Below are 14775 nucleotides of genomic sequence, written 5' to 3'. Positions count from 1 at the left end.
TATCGACTGTAAACCTCATTTTGCCATTTTCTTGGCGGTTAATAGGAGTCCTCTAAGCACATAGCAGGAGGAGGGAGAGCACTTGGTCAGCGTTCTGCCAAAAGCTGCTAGAAACCTTCTGCCTCCGATGTTGCCAGTCTGCTCAGGTTTAGTACAGAAGAGGCTTGAAAAAGAGAGCTCACCACAGCTCTTCTCCAAAATCAGCAGCCTGGCATCAAAAGTTTTCTGCTCAGCCCTGGGCCTGTGAACACTAAAGATAATGCAGGCAAATATAAACTCCCCACCGTTGCCATAGAGTCCAGTGTTTCGCAGAGCAGGGGCTGCTGCAGGCTTCTGTGGACAGATCCTTTTAAGTGGACTTAATACCTCCTGAAGTTGTTTGTAGGGCAGGCTAAAATTGCTGGGTTTTGCTGACTCTGCCTTTCTGACAGGCTTATCTCTTCGATCAAGTGTTGTCTCTAACTTTATGTCCCATCCTTCCTCCACTGACCTTGTCGTTGATTAGTGACATAAAGCCAAGGGTAAGAACGAGGTATTGTGTCTCAGAGGTTCACGCTTGTCCTCCTGGCTTCTCTCCTTCTGTAACAGGACAACTTGGTCACAGTAAGAATTTACTGCATTACACAAATGTATGGTGCAATACGAGCTCAGGGCAAAACTGTTTCTCCAACCTGAGGGAAGGAGGACATCTTACATGATCCAAACCCTAAAGCAATGCTAATTGTAGAAGCTATTATTCAGGAATAAATGCATGTCTGTTTTGGGAGTTTGGCAATTAGTCCACAACTCTGGCACATCAAGGATCTGATATTAATCTCTGCAAATTTACAGAAATGGGAATATTTATCTGTCCAATAATACAAATCTAAATGAGACAACTGACAATAATAGAAGGCTTCATGGAAGTTAGAGTAATATGTTGGATTGCTGCCCGCCAGCCAGCCAGATAGAGCAGCCTTGATACAGTTAAGGGGAATACCGAGAAACATCAGTACGCTCTTATTGCCATAAGCAAACTTGGTGTGCAAGTACCATGTGGAAGTTTTATGGGACAAGACAACAGCACATTGGAAGGGATTTCTCGTTCTGGGGAGGGTATTCTGGTGTTTTTATAATGGGGCCGGGGGGAAAGTGAGTTGTTGAAAGATGCTCGGTGTCAGATGAGCCCTGGATCTGTTAGAGTGTTAAACCTTCCCTGACTGCTCTGTGACCATCACATAGATACAGGTTTAGTTTATATGTTCAGTTTTGTGGTTAGAAGTAGTACAAAATGGAGCCAGAAGGGCACATCATCCCTGCAGCTGGAAACCTTTTTTGGTGTGGGTGAGTTTTCATTCTCGTGGAATAAGGAAGGGAAGGGGTTGGCTTTTGTTTCAGCTCATGGCCGGTGCGCTCAGCTAGAAAACAAGTATTTGGTTCCCAACTTCACTCTGGATTTCCCGTGAGATCTTCTGGAAGCCACATAACACTTCTGTGGCTGAGATGAGAATGACAACGCGTAGGTACTTTTTATGGATATTTGGGGGATTAATACATTCACATTTGTCAAGCTATTTGAGATCTTTGGATCAAAGAGGCTGTAAAGATGGGAAATATTATTGCTTGTTGTTATGTGAGTTTACTTACTAATACTTCAGGGCTTTGTTTTCAAGGCATCTCAAAGCGTGTTTCTTTTTTCTTTTGCAAACTGTAGCCTGGATTTCTTTTAAAACAGGTAAGATTTCTGAGACCTCTTTAAATTAACTTTACAAGTATGTGCCAGTATTGAACATCCAGGCAGATCCAACGCAAAGCTGAGGCTGAACTTTAATCACCCAGTGCCCCATATATTGGCCTTTCCAAGGAAAATATCACTGCAGGGCCCAAACTTCGGGATGGTTGCCAGAACCCGCAGGCCATCCCCTGGCATGCTGCAGACTACAGCAGAAGCCATTAGGTTCATGTTTTCTAAGGACCACGAAAAGGACCAGGAGCAATGCAGATGTTATTACATCTGCAGTAGGACAGATGCAATCTTGCTGAGCAGGTGGGATCCTGATGCTTGGATTGCTCGTTGTCAGAAAATTTCCTCCAGTTGATCAGGTACAACACAAGACTGTAATTTTATATATCAAAGCCAACTAGCTTTTCACCTGGTAAGTAGAAGTAATAACAATGCCATAGTTGCTATTTACCTATTTCAATAGGGTATCTAAAGCCCTGTATAAAAGGGATCATTAGCTTATTTTTGAGATGAGAAGATCAAGTCGCTGAGTGGAGAAGTGATTCCTCTGGGTAGCCAACAAGCTGGGGATCGGACCCCGTTTCTGCAGACCATATCTCAATAGTACCAAAACTGTCTCAGTACAGCATATGGATAAAACCTGCTGCTAAACGTCGTTCCGCTTTTAATCCTAGCCTCAGTGTGGAAAGTAAATGTTTGCTGTGTTTCTGTGTTAATCCTTGCAGCTTTCAGCCGTGCCCCGGTCCCCATGGCTGTGGTCCGAAGGGAGCTGTCCTGCGAGAGTTACCCCATAGAGCTTCGCTGCCCGGGAACAGATGTTATCATGATCGAAAGTGCCAACTACGGGAGGACTGATGATAAAATCTGTGACTCTGATCCTGCTCAGATGGAGAATATCCGCTGTTATCTGCCAGATGCCTATAAGATTATGACTCAAAGGTATAGTATTTAATATTCTTTGTTTGCTGACTGTTGGGTTTTTAATCTGGTATGTACACACCAGTTTGTGTGTTTGCATGAGAAAATGCAGGTACTTAGTCTGTATGTTTGTGCACAGAATTACAGCTATCATTGCTGAACTGTGGGTTTAACAGAGTTGGGTTAGCATCACGCAATATAAATAACATTTGCTGTAAGTACTACTAATCAGTCATCTTGATACTCACTGCATCCCAATTTTACCTCTGAAATACCTAAATATCAAGGCTCTTAATGAACGTATAAATGAAGTCTTTCTCAAATGCACGTTCACTGTTTTTTGTGCTGTGTTCAAACAGATGGCCAATAATCTCCTTGAAACAATATTTTGTGTTCAGAATAACACTTACATTTTTCAAAATACAAAGAAAAGTCTCCCATCTCCATCATTGCCAGGCTTAGTTTTAGGGAGGATCTGAATTCCCAGTCAAGGACTTGCTGCATGCACATTGGTTTTGCAGGAGACTTGCTAAATTTCTGTATAATAACTATTCCTGTTAAGTGTGACTACTGCATCTGGAAGTGGTAACTGAGATACAAGCCATGTAGACAGACTCTGCCCCTGCAGAGCCAGGGCCTAACAGTTTATTCCAACCTAGAGGTATCCTGGTTATGGAAAGCCTTTAACTGTTGCTGAATTTTTCAGGGTATTTTCTGGCACAAGAGGTGTTGTGGGAAGGATTCGTAAGTCACAGCTCTTGACAATGTAATTGTATTCAGTACATTACTCCTAATAACTACACGTGAATAATTATTCAGTATATTTGACTGTTAATTAAATCGTAATAGAAATTAGTATTTCAGGGTATTAATAATGGTATTGACATAGGCAAAGTGTTGCTAATTGAAGTAATGACAACAGTGTTTGCATGGTGACCTAATGGCTAAAGCAGTGCAAGGTTTTAATGGAGTATCTTGCTATTGTTTGCTGTGAGACACTTTGCACTAAAAATGGAATTGTGTGAGCAACAAAAAAGAAAGCGTGAGTTTCATCTATATTTGACATGCTAACGGCTATTCTTGAGCTCCCTTTAGAATTGCTGCACATCAAGGATTTAGATCTCAACATGCTGAGAGGTCTTATGAAAAACATCCTCGTCACTGCATATGGCTCCTATAAGCCCATTCTTTAAGGGGAACCTCCTTGCATAGCTGGCTGAAGTCCTGTTTGTAGGATTGTGCCGGTTACATTTTCAAGACAAGCAGAAAGGATAACAACGTGCCATCAGCCGGTCCCTTGGGATTCGGCATGGTTTTAGTGGAACTACTGTAATTCTCCTGTTCAGGTTGTTAGTGGCTTCAAGTAGAAACCCTTAATCCGCTGCATATTGGCAGAATAAAACTGTGTCATCCCCTTTGTGGGCTGTGATAAAGTATTAGTATTTTTATATATATGTAGTAGCATCCTCTAGGCGCTAGCTTCCAAGCCAAATGCAGAGCCCTGCAATCTTCTGGTCAGTCCCCACGTGTAGCAAGTCTGCAATAAACATTAGCCCTTTGGTCAGGGAGGGCACATAATCATGTTGTGTGCACACGGCGCTGGGATGAAAACTCACGTTGATTACTCAGCTCCAGGTATCACCGCGGACTCAAACAGCTTATCAGAGGGTTAGCAGGGAAGCGCATCTCTGGGGCAAAGCATCTCTGTTTTCCCATTTGGGCAGAAAGTGATGCTGTAGACGACGGCCACTGAGGGGGAAATTTCTTGCAAGGGAAAAGCAAATCCCTACTGACTGAATATTAATATCTCTGGGACCTTGCCTGATGCCATTTATCACTGAGGAGGCTCAGAAAAGGGCGCTGGCTCTTTCCATTTAAGCCATTTGATGATCAATTTTCATGAAGAAGTGTGCAATCGTGTAATTAATTGAGTACTGTTGAGTTTCTTGAAAATAAATATAACCTGGTTCTAGTTAAAAGGCAGGTTAAAAAGGGGAAAAATACTCTATTTTGCATTTTTATGTCAGTCTCATTTCTTTTTTTAATCTCCATTAATTCAAAGAGTTGAAACAATTTAAAAATAAAACCATTAAAACTAAATATGTTCTTAAGATGCAAACTAGTCTGCCAGCTCACAGCTCCAAGTACGCCTTCTAGCTGAGCCTCTGAAAAAAGTAGTTTAAAAGGAAAATTGTGACAGCCTAGTAGTTGTGGCACTAACTATGGCATTTTCTTCTGAAAGCCTCTACCTGCAAAATTAATCAATTCAGCAGTATTTGGGTGGTTTTGCAGATGAATGCAGGCTTTAATACAATAAGCTTGTCTTTGCTAACGCTGCGGGGTGGGGAAGCAGCTACTGGGAACTAAAGATCCTCGTGGCAGTGTAAGCCGCGTGGTAATCGAAGCTGTCTGCGTATGGAAAGAAGAATGATATGTGCAGTGCGTGCTTATTATGCATTGATTAATTATTGCATTCATAAATACACAGTCCCCTTGTAGGTTTTATAATATGTTGTCTAACTGCTGGCAGTTTTTAATCAGCAACACTGTACAGCCAACTTAGACACATTATGACATGGCTGTGGGGAGGGGGAGAGGGAAAGGTGGGAAGAAAAGTCTGTGTGAGACAGAGATGTTGTTAGTATGTGAGCTGAGGCTGCGAGTGAGCAGATTTATGGTAGATATTAGCGATTGCTTGCCGAGGCCTGCCCCCCCCCCCGCCAAAAAAAAAAAAAAAATGAAGCTAGCGTGTTCCTTTATTCTGTATGTTTATTTAAATTAATTTTGCAGACGAGTACGTGGAGTTATTTTGAAAGGGAAAGGCATAAATCTGATGGTGTGTTTGTGGAGCCCCCTGAGCAGAAGGAACACAAAGAGTTCTTGCTGCAAGCATTGCCCTGAAAAACTCTAAAATCTTTGGAGTATTGCTCTAAGTAAAGAACATTTAAACAGCTTATAGGGAGCTATTTTATAGGAAATTAAATCTCTGTGGCCTATTTTGTGTTTTAACTTGCCAGCTCTTCCTTCAAGCATTCGAGCAGCAGCTGCCCATAAAAGCTCAGAAAGAGGGCTTTATGGACTGAAGTTTTTCTGATATGATTAGAGAAAAACATATTTCATAGCATGTTTGCTTTGGAGAAATGTCTTTTCGAGGGATGTAAAAAACAGTTAAATTCTAACCATGCTCATTGTAAACTGTGTGCACTGTACCATGGGAGACTTTACTATGTCCTCCCTTGAGCAACTGTGCCACGAAATTAACATATCATCCGTTCAAACAGCCGGGGTTCTCTGTGAACAATAGGGAAAAGCAGCCTCCTATTCCTGTAAGAATTGCCTTTGTTTTTATAGTGTTAACACTGCCATTTAGTCTATTAAAGAACACCCTAAAGAAAAAAAAAAAACTTTCAGCGCACTCTCTTGAATTTCTTGTGGATGCTTTCCACCAAGGAAATGCCCAGCTCAGAAAGACAAAATCTTTGATTACTTTTTGCATGCTGGTGGTTTCGCTACAAGTCAGTGGAGCTAGTCGCCGCGTAAAAGTGCCACACAAATTTAAGGCTGCAATGCAGGCAAGGGAATTAAACATTTAGTTGCCTCCTCCTTGATTCTGACAAATATGCCAGTGCTTGCTTCTTTTTAAGGCACGTGCTTAAGTGTTTTGTGGAATGAAGGCCTGCCCATGTACTTTCCTAGGTTGAAGCCAATGGAAGGAAGAAGATGGGTGGATCAGGTTTTGCATCTATGTTCGCAGAACTGTGCGCTGTCAATACCGCCTTTGTGTTTAACTTCGTAATTTGAAACAGTCTGTTTTACTGAGCTCCTTGTCCTTTCCTGTAGGCTTTAACCTTGAATGTTAAAAGCGGGGGGAAATTCCAAGTAGCAAAGCCGGCATGTAGGTACATGTACACAATTGCATTTTTTGCCTTAAAAGCAAGATCAAGGCTTTCCTTTTGCTTTCCAGATATCAGGAGTAAAGGGATCCTTCTCTACCCCAACCATTGTCTGCTACTCTTAAGCTGGAGGAAGGAAAGGAGGGATAGAACAATAAGACAAAACCAGCAGGCGTAACAGAGGAGCTAGGGGAGAAATGTTCACAGGTCTCAGCAGCTGTTCCCAAAATCAAAGCAAAATTCCTTCTACCTTTTCAAAATTTGGCAGGTAGAAAATATGGAAAGCTCTTGCTGGGGAACTCTCTCATATCTCTCAGCAACTCAGAGAGCTCAGTTTGCAAAGGGGGCAGCTTGCACAAGTCCTGCCTTTTGCCACAGCGGAGCATTGCAGAGCTCTTGTGTGCCACTGTTGCCACTTCTGGCTTCAGGATGAGGGCTGAAAGCTGCTCAGCTCTCTCCCCTCTTCTTCCCTGAATGGAGCACTGGACCCATTTTGTGTCCCACAGGCAAGACACCTCTTTTCCAGAGCTTCCTGCTGCTCCCAGGACAGAGAAACTGAGGCTTCTCTGGCGGAGGATGTGTAGCTTGCACAGTGCACCGGGACGTGTACCCTCTGCTCCGCTGCAGCTGGCCATGGTGCCGTCTGCCCCCAGCAAAGCGCCCTGGTGCAGTGCGGGTCAGGGCCTGGCAGGTGGGTGCTGCAGCTCTGCTAGTCTCCTGCGCTGGCTGAGCAGACAGAGAATTTCTAGTAGCTTTGCAGGAGGCACAGCTGGGAGGTACTAGATGCCCTGTTGGGCTGCAGTTGCTTAGCTGAGCTAGTTTTCTTTAGGTTCGAGTCTAATCTGCATGATTTGTCCCTGTGGTTTCAGTGTTGGCATCATTGATGAAGCCTGCAGGTCAAGACCTAGAGTTTAAAAAAAAAAAAAAAAAAAAAAAAAAAAAAAAAAAAAAAAAAAAAAAAAAAAAAAAAAAAAAAAAAAAAAAAAAAAAAAAAAAAAAAAAAAGTGCAATTAAGAGCGTAAGACTGTTGTCAGCTGCTTGACGCTCTCAGATTTCCATTTAGTTTTATCAGAGGGCCTGATCCTTTTATGTGAGGAGGGGCTCTCACAACTTTTCCTGTAGTCAGAAGGGTGGCAGCAGGCACTTTGCACAGGGTGGGTGAGAAGAAAGAAATTCCATGAACCAGCTTGCATTACGCTGCAAAGATTTTTCATCTCCTGAAGGGCTGTATTTTGTTAATGTTTTTGGTTGATGACCTGAAAAATGCAGGAGTCCGAAACGAGTGCCATTATTATTGTAATAATATTGCATCTCATGGTGTGCTGTTATTGATGCTATCAGCACCTGTGATTTTCAAGATACTTCTCAAATGCCAGTGATCTGCTCTTGCGTTGGGAAATAAAGAGGCAGGGTTATCTGTATTTTACAGATAGAATAATTCACATTAATCATTCTTAAAGTGGCCACTGGTTTTGATCATACCAATTTTGGGATGTTCTCGTAGTGTCTTTTATATTAAGTAGCTTGTCCTGGTGCATGTGGGGAGGATGCGCAGGACAAGGAGAGCTGCAGACCTGGAGGCTCTGTAATAACAAGGCCATCAGTAGGACTGAATGAGCAGACTTCAGCTGAATTGCAGCACAGTTGTGTCAGGCTCTACAAAATTAATGGCATATTTCTCAGAAAACAGTCCCCTGCTTAGATGTTGTCATCACCTCTGACTCAGATACTGAATGCCCCATTTGATAGGAACCCCTGCGCCTTCCCCTGCATCCTGAGTACATTTTGCAAAGACTGCCAAGATAATACTCATTTTTCTAAATTTGTTATCTCACAGATGGCATGGGAAGTGCATTTCTGAAGGACTGAGATGTTGCAAAAGCTAAGCTTTTCTCTTTCTGGGAAGCATAAGTCTGGCGCTTTGAGATCGCCGCATGAAAAGCATCAATATGGAAAAATACTAATGTTTCAGTTAAACAGTAGTTTCTGTAACCAGTAGAAATGAACAGGGAATACTGAAGCTCACGTTCCCTGGATTCTGATTTTAAAGGCTAGAAAACAAGCCTCACTACTTGGTTAAACAACCTATTTTCTCACCGTGCAGAAAGATACTATAAAATGAAGCAAAGTCTACTAATCTCATCTGCACCTTGACCCTGGGACAAGGGCACATATACTATTACTAAGAGGGGGAGAAAATAAAAATGGAAAAAAAAAAACAGTTAGTGCTAGTGGAGCAGGGTGCACTGAACTGTTGAATCACTCTAAAAAAGGTCGCTACTTCCCAGCCCGTACAGTCTTAATTTATACCTCTTCCTTTCCCGAAAATGCTGTCAGACCCAAGCAGAGGAGTAAATTCTGAAAGTGACAGCCCCCTGGAATTGCCCTGGTACCCTAGTAAATCAGGGCTTGTCAGCCCAAGCATCTCAGCTGATTGCAGCTGCCATGGTAACAGATGAGCAGGAGGCAGTAGTTTCTGAAGGTAATTAGGTTCCAAACCATGGAAGGCTCTGTAGATCAAAAATAATGCTTTAGGCTTCCCCGGGTACCAATTGGTAGCCGTGGCCAGCTATAAAACACCCCACTTAAAATAAATAAATAAATAGACAGTTGCTTTGTGCCATGGTTGCTGGTTTTTGGTTGCTGTTAGCATGCGATTCCAATGTGCTATCATTTGAGAAAATCCAGGCTTCAGCTGAGAAAGCAATGTGCCAACTGGTGGCCTCTGTGGCCAAAGGGAAAGGCCTCCTTGAAGTGCACAGGCTGGAGGAAGCTGGAGGAACTCATCGTTGCTGTTTTCTAAGACTGTTTCAGTTTGCCAGCAATTTTGTTTTGTTTCATTTCATTTTTTTCCCCCCTCACTGGCCTTAACTGACAAAGAGAAGACATGGGATAATCTCCTGGGTAAATCATGTCTTGAAGTGGCCTCGGAAGTGCTGAACACATGATGTGCTGAAAACCATGCAGGGAAAATCCAGGTTTATTACTTTACTAGTGTGAAAGTGGCCGGCTCCAGCCTGTCAGAGGGAAGGGACTGGCCAGCCCTTGGCAGCCTGCCATGTGTAGCTTTTGCCGGTGGGAGAAGACCTACGTAAAACATGCTCCTGTCATCTGTTTCTTCTGAATGTTTGAGGCTTGTTGAGAACAGCAGCTACTAATTTGTACATGGGGAGGAAGCATTGAGCAAAGATGGAGATGTTGCTGACAGTGGTGTCCACCAGTTGAAATGTGTACTGCATTTATTATCACGTTGCAGGAGGTGGGTGCAAGCACATAGAAAGCCCTCCTGTAACTGCAAGGAGGACGCTCAGGGAAGATGCAGCTCTAGGCCCTCAGGTACTGTTCTGTGATTTTGCTGAAACAGGTTTTGTACCATGAAAAGCATTATCTGAGGTGGCCGAAGAGTGAAGTTTAAAGCCAAACATCTGCATGCTTGGCACCTGCTGCCCATTGCCTAAATTGCTGAAGCGATGAACATCGAAGATGCTTCTGCTCAGTCGTCCTACATCTTCAGTCCACCTGAATGTGACAGCCTTATGAGGCCATCACAGGGCTTGGTCTTCAGATGCTTGGTCCTTTTGTCACAAGGCTTAAATTGATTTAGAGCATTGCAAGATAGTATATAAGGTTTATTCAGGCTAAATGGACTTATACTATCTTAAGATAACATAGAAATTTGGTTTGGGTAGAAAGATACATGCATGCTCCTTCTCTGGTTAGTCTTCTAGCTAGCAATAATGGTTAAAGGACTGTGAGGTAAGATGACTTTGAAGTAATGCATCTGTATCATTCTTTTGCTTTTTTCTTTCTTCTTGTACAAAAGAGCTCACTTAGTCTATGCCTGAGGTCAAAATTGGGTTTATACACAGGGGATTGTCTATTCTCCAGGATATTTCAAAGCTTTCATTCAGCACGTTTTTGACTGCATCATTTGTGGCGTTTTTGGAACTTGAACTCCATATTCCTTTCCAAGACGTGTACAACCAGCACTGGCTTATACCACGCCCTCTCTGTGTGTATGCCTGGGATTTCTGTACTTCTCTGCAGGGCTAGAAATGCTCTCTGCAGACCTCACTCACCTTTGCACACTTGCAGTTTGGCATCCACAGTGTAGTTTTGCATTTTGTGTGATCGCTCTCCTGATACCAAATGCAAACAGGCAAAAGATGGGTGTTAGGCACAAATCATTCGCTCGCCAGTGTCAAAAATATGGACTGATGCAGGCAATGTTTCTGGATCATCAGTTCAACATGGTCCTTAAATTTAAGTGTGAGTTTTGTTAGTGGGATGAACTGAAGTTTATTTCAACCTCTGGAGAAAAGAGGGAATGAACGGCTTTTATCAGAAGCAGTGACCCAAGAAAAGGTTTTGCTGCCATTATGATTCAGGAGAAGGATTTTATGTATCGGTAAGCGGAGTGCATAAGAGATGCTGGGCCACATCTGTGATGTAAAGGAAGGGCAGGATATGGGATTTATGATGGGAGCCATCTTCTATGCATTATGCATAAGATAATACATTGGTGTCCATTATATACAGTAGAAGCCTTAATTCAGCTGGAGTCCTGCTGACATCGTAAACTGGGAGACAGCGAGTAGTTTATGGGCAGTAGTAGAGCCCCCAGACTGAATTATGGCCTCAGCATTCAGTCCGTTACTGAGAGTTGCAGTTTGTAGTAAGCAGTATATTACATGCTTTTATCCAGAGTAGGACCGGTAACAAAGAAGGAAAAACTTTATTGCAGGGATGCTGGGAGGAATAGGAGGTGAAGTTATGGGTAAAAGAACCACGGAAAGCTATAAAACTAATGCAAGGGAAGAAGAGAGGATTTGGAGCTGGCCAGAAGAACAGATGCCAGAATGGGAACAGGGTTTCCCCATGCAGTCACTGGTGTGCCCCCGTGCCCTGTCCTGCCTGCCTCGGGTCAGGGCGCAGCATCCCTTAGTGGGCAGGGACTGTCTCTGCCACCCCCACGCCTTTTTTCATCCTGATCCCTCATAGTTAGAGATGGGCTTTCACCCCAATGCCCAAGATTTTTAATATTCTTTCTAGATTTTCTTTGTTAGCATTATTTACAATTGCTGGATATTCTTGCTGTCCCTATAAATGGCCAAACCCTTTCTGAATCTCGTCAAGTCCCTGGTCATGATGACTTCCAGGAGCTCTAAGTCCAGCAGGATAATAGCTTATTGTGTGAAAAATGATTGCTTTTTGTCAGGTTTTAATTTCATTGCCATCACTCCTCAGACTGTGAAGGCAGAGGCATCCAAGCTACCTTTTCCATTTCCATTCATTAGCTTGTGTGCATTTGTCATATTGCTTCTAATTTATCTGTTCTCCAAGGGAGAAAGTTATGATCTTTCAGATATTTCTTCTTATGGGAGTTGTTTCAGGTTTTTATTATGACTGTGTGAAGGTTCTCATTGTTTTTCCCTGAATGCCCTTCAATTCTGCATTGCCACGTTTGAGACAAGATGAGCTGTACCTTACACAGCGTTCCAGTTCAGGCTGCATCATCTACCTATATAAAAGCAAGATGTTATTTTTTGGTTATTATTTGCACTTCCCCGCCCCTCTCTGTGAAGCCTACTCAGATGCTGAAAGTTTTTTTTTTTTATTTTAAGCAAAACCAAAAGGACAGAGGAGGGAGAAAAAAATGTTTGTGATAAATTTGAGAGTTTGAGGCCATTTCTCTGTGGAAAGACTGCTTCCTCTCTTCCTTTGCCCAAGTGGCTTTGATTTACACAGAATGTCCCATTTGACTTAAGAGTATTACAAACCACACAAATATAATTACATCCTTCCCCAAAACGCCTGTTCTGTTCCTGATAAATTATTAGCTCACTTGGTCACTTGGAACAGATTGTTCCACTTAAATGATTACAGTGGTGTCCAGCTAGCACTGATGGAAGTAAAGTTTGGTCCTCGATGCTAATGCTAGCAAATATGTGGAGTAAAATATAAAAGCTACCATTAGGTTGGAGGGAGCAAGGTTAGTTCTGGAAAAAAATACAGTGCTTGTTGCAGGTGTCTGGGATCTGAATCATGCGTATCAGAGCACTATGCTCTTGTCAGGGATGTTGGTGGACTGGAGGTGTGCTCAAGTTGGTACCTTGAGTGATTTTTCCCATGGGTAATGGAGAATTGCATGTACGAAGGCAGATGAGTAATCTTCACTGTTGATATTTGGGGAAGCAGGGGAGAAATCTTTATGATCCCTCTAAATCTGACTGTGTCAGAAGTGCTCCTTGGCACCCTTTTGAATTACTGGCAAGTAAGATCTGAGACACCTTGAAAAAACCCAAACCCTGTAACTATACATACACACAAAGAATATAGGTCACCTTCAATGCAGTGGATTAGACTGAGCTCCGGAAAATCAATTTCAGTTGATTAGTTGCACTTGTAGCTAGATGTAAAGAGTTAAAGCCAGGCACCAAACAACACAGGCTGATGCCTGTCGTGTCTGGCTGCAATCCAGAAAACACGTCGGTATTTGTGTAACTCCATGCACGTGACAGGAGCTGCCTGAAGCTGGCGCAGAGGTAGAAGCATTCCAGGAGATCTCCGCAAACTTCTTTTTTGTGGCCTGGATGGTGTCCAGGTGTCAAAAGCACCTGGTGGGTCACCTCTCCAAGTCGCTGAAAGTCGAGGGGACCTAAGGGCAACTAAGCAGCCACATACTTCGCTGCAAACCATGCATGTGAGCAGGTTGGCAAGCCAAGGATGGATCACATCCTACTGTCACCACTTCCCCCGTTTCTAATGACTGCAGTCTTCTATGCCCAGAGGTCACTGAAGTGAAACTGAAGTTGTAAACACTTGTGAATTATTTAAAAATCAAAAGTACCCTATAAAGAGTGAAGGGAGAGGAAGAGGATGGAGATTTTCTTTTATAGTCCTTAAAAGGCACCTCATTGCATCAGCTTACAAATTCAGTGCCAATTGATATAGCGTCCTCCAAAGGTGTTTTTTGTCAGGAGACTTTGGGTGGGAGTAGAAACCTCCTATAACTAAAGTATCCTTCAGGAGGACCCATGTATTTGTGCTAGTATTGACAATAGGTGAAGTAAATTCCTTTATGTCTTAATTGCCTTATTCTGTAGCTTAAATTTTAAGGGTTTAAAGCACTTAGAAGCACCCATTGCAGCCAGGAGCCTGACTACTGCTGAACTGTCATGAGTCCTGGGTTCCCAATGTCCAGAAATTCCTTTTGGAAATGGAAGTTCACTCTTAGGTGGCTCTAGTGCCTTTTAATATTATGCTCATGATCTAATTTGGATCTTAAGTATACCAATTTGGAAACAGCCTGCCTGACATCTAGCTCTGAGTTTTTAAACTCGTATGGTTTAATAAGATTAACTTGCTGCAGTTCTGATACAGTCTGCAGTGAAAGCTTATTCAAATTAAGAATCAGTCAGAGGGGAAGTAGCCTCAAGCATAAAGTAGGAGTGAGGTGGTGCCAAAAATCAGGGCTCCAAGAGGCTCTGTTGTCTCACCCTTCAGTGAGAGCAGAAACCTTTATCAGCCAAATTAATGCACTAAGGGGGGGGGGGGGGGGGGGGGGCCTTACAGAGGACTCAATGGCTGAGGGGGGGGGGGGGAAAACATAATTAAGAGATGAAAAACAAACATTTCCTTTTTCAGCTGTCTTCTGTGGAGATGTACACAGATATGCACACATAGAAATGGATACATAGTTCAAAACCTTTCATTTTTGAGACTATAGAATATGTATTAAAATATGTGGGAACGGGGTACTTTCTTACATGTCTCCTTGAATTATCAAGAATAATTCACAAAGTAGAGCATGGCCACTAAAATGAATGAATAAATAAGTGACTTTGAGGAGTATTCCTGCCAAATCTGTGTTTTGGGGCTCTTCTGCATAAAATAATTAATTCATGTTTTTTAATCATTTTAGTTTCTTCCAGTGTTTCCTTGCATTTCAGCAGCCGAGCATCTCCACCATGAATTTAATTTCCTCAGTGTTCGTATGGGAAATCCTGATTGTGTAACCTCTTTTGACCCAAGGTTACATCTTAATCCCCTTCCTCCCAGGGGAACACCCTCAAGTTTGGCAAATACCATGCGATTTTCAAATGTGTGACATATTGATAACATGTATACGGAATCAGGGCCCTTCTGGTTCTGATTTGAATTCTGAGCATGTCGGGCATCTTTTGTTCTTCCACGAAGAAGAAAATTCTCAGCAGAGTTTCCATGCATAATTTCATTCCA

At 42.6% G+C, this 14775-nt stretch overlaps 1 protein-coding gene across 1 annotated transcript in view; it reads left to right on the top strand.

Annotated features, from left to right (window-relative positions):
• LPHN3 (latrophilin 3) overlaps window positions 1-14775 on the top strand; it is a 331880-nt gene that overhangs the window by 51989 nt on the left and 265116 nt on the right. The window contains exon 2 of the mRNA XM_009333609.1: window positions 2449-2662. Within this exon, the coding sequence (XP_009331884.1) occupies window positions 2449-2662 (214 nt within the window). The remainder of the gene's footprint in view (window positions 1-2448; window positions 2663-14775) is intronic.

This window comes from Pygoscelis adeliae, unplaced genomic scaffold, assembly GCF_000699105.1.
Source record: "Pygoscelis adeliae isolate BGI_AS28 unplaced genomic scaffold, ASM69910v1 Scaffold240, whole genome shotgun sequence".
NCBI classification, from domain to species: Eukaryota; Metazoa; Chordata; class Aves; order Sphenisciformes; family Spheniscidae; genus Pygoscelis; species Pygoscelis adeliae.
This window is presented reverse-complemented; position numbering and strand designations above follow the sequence as displayed.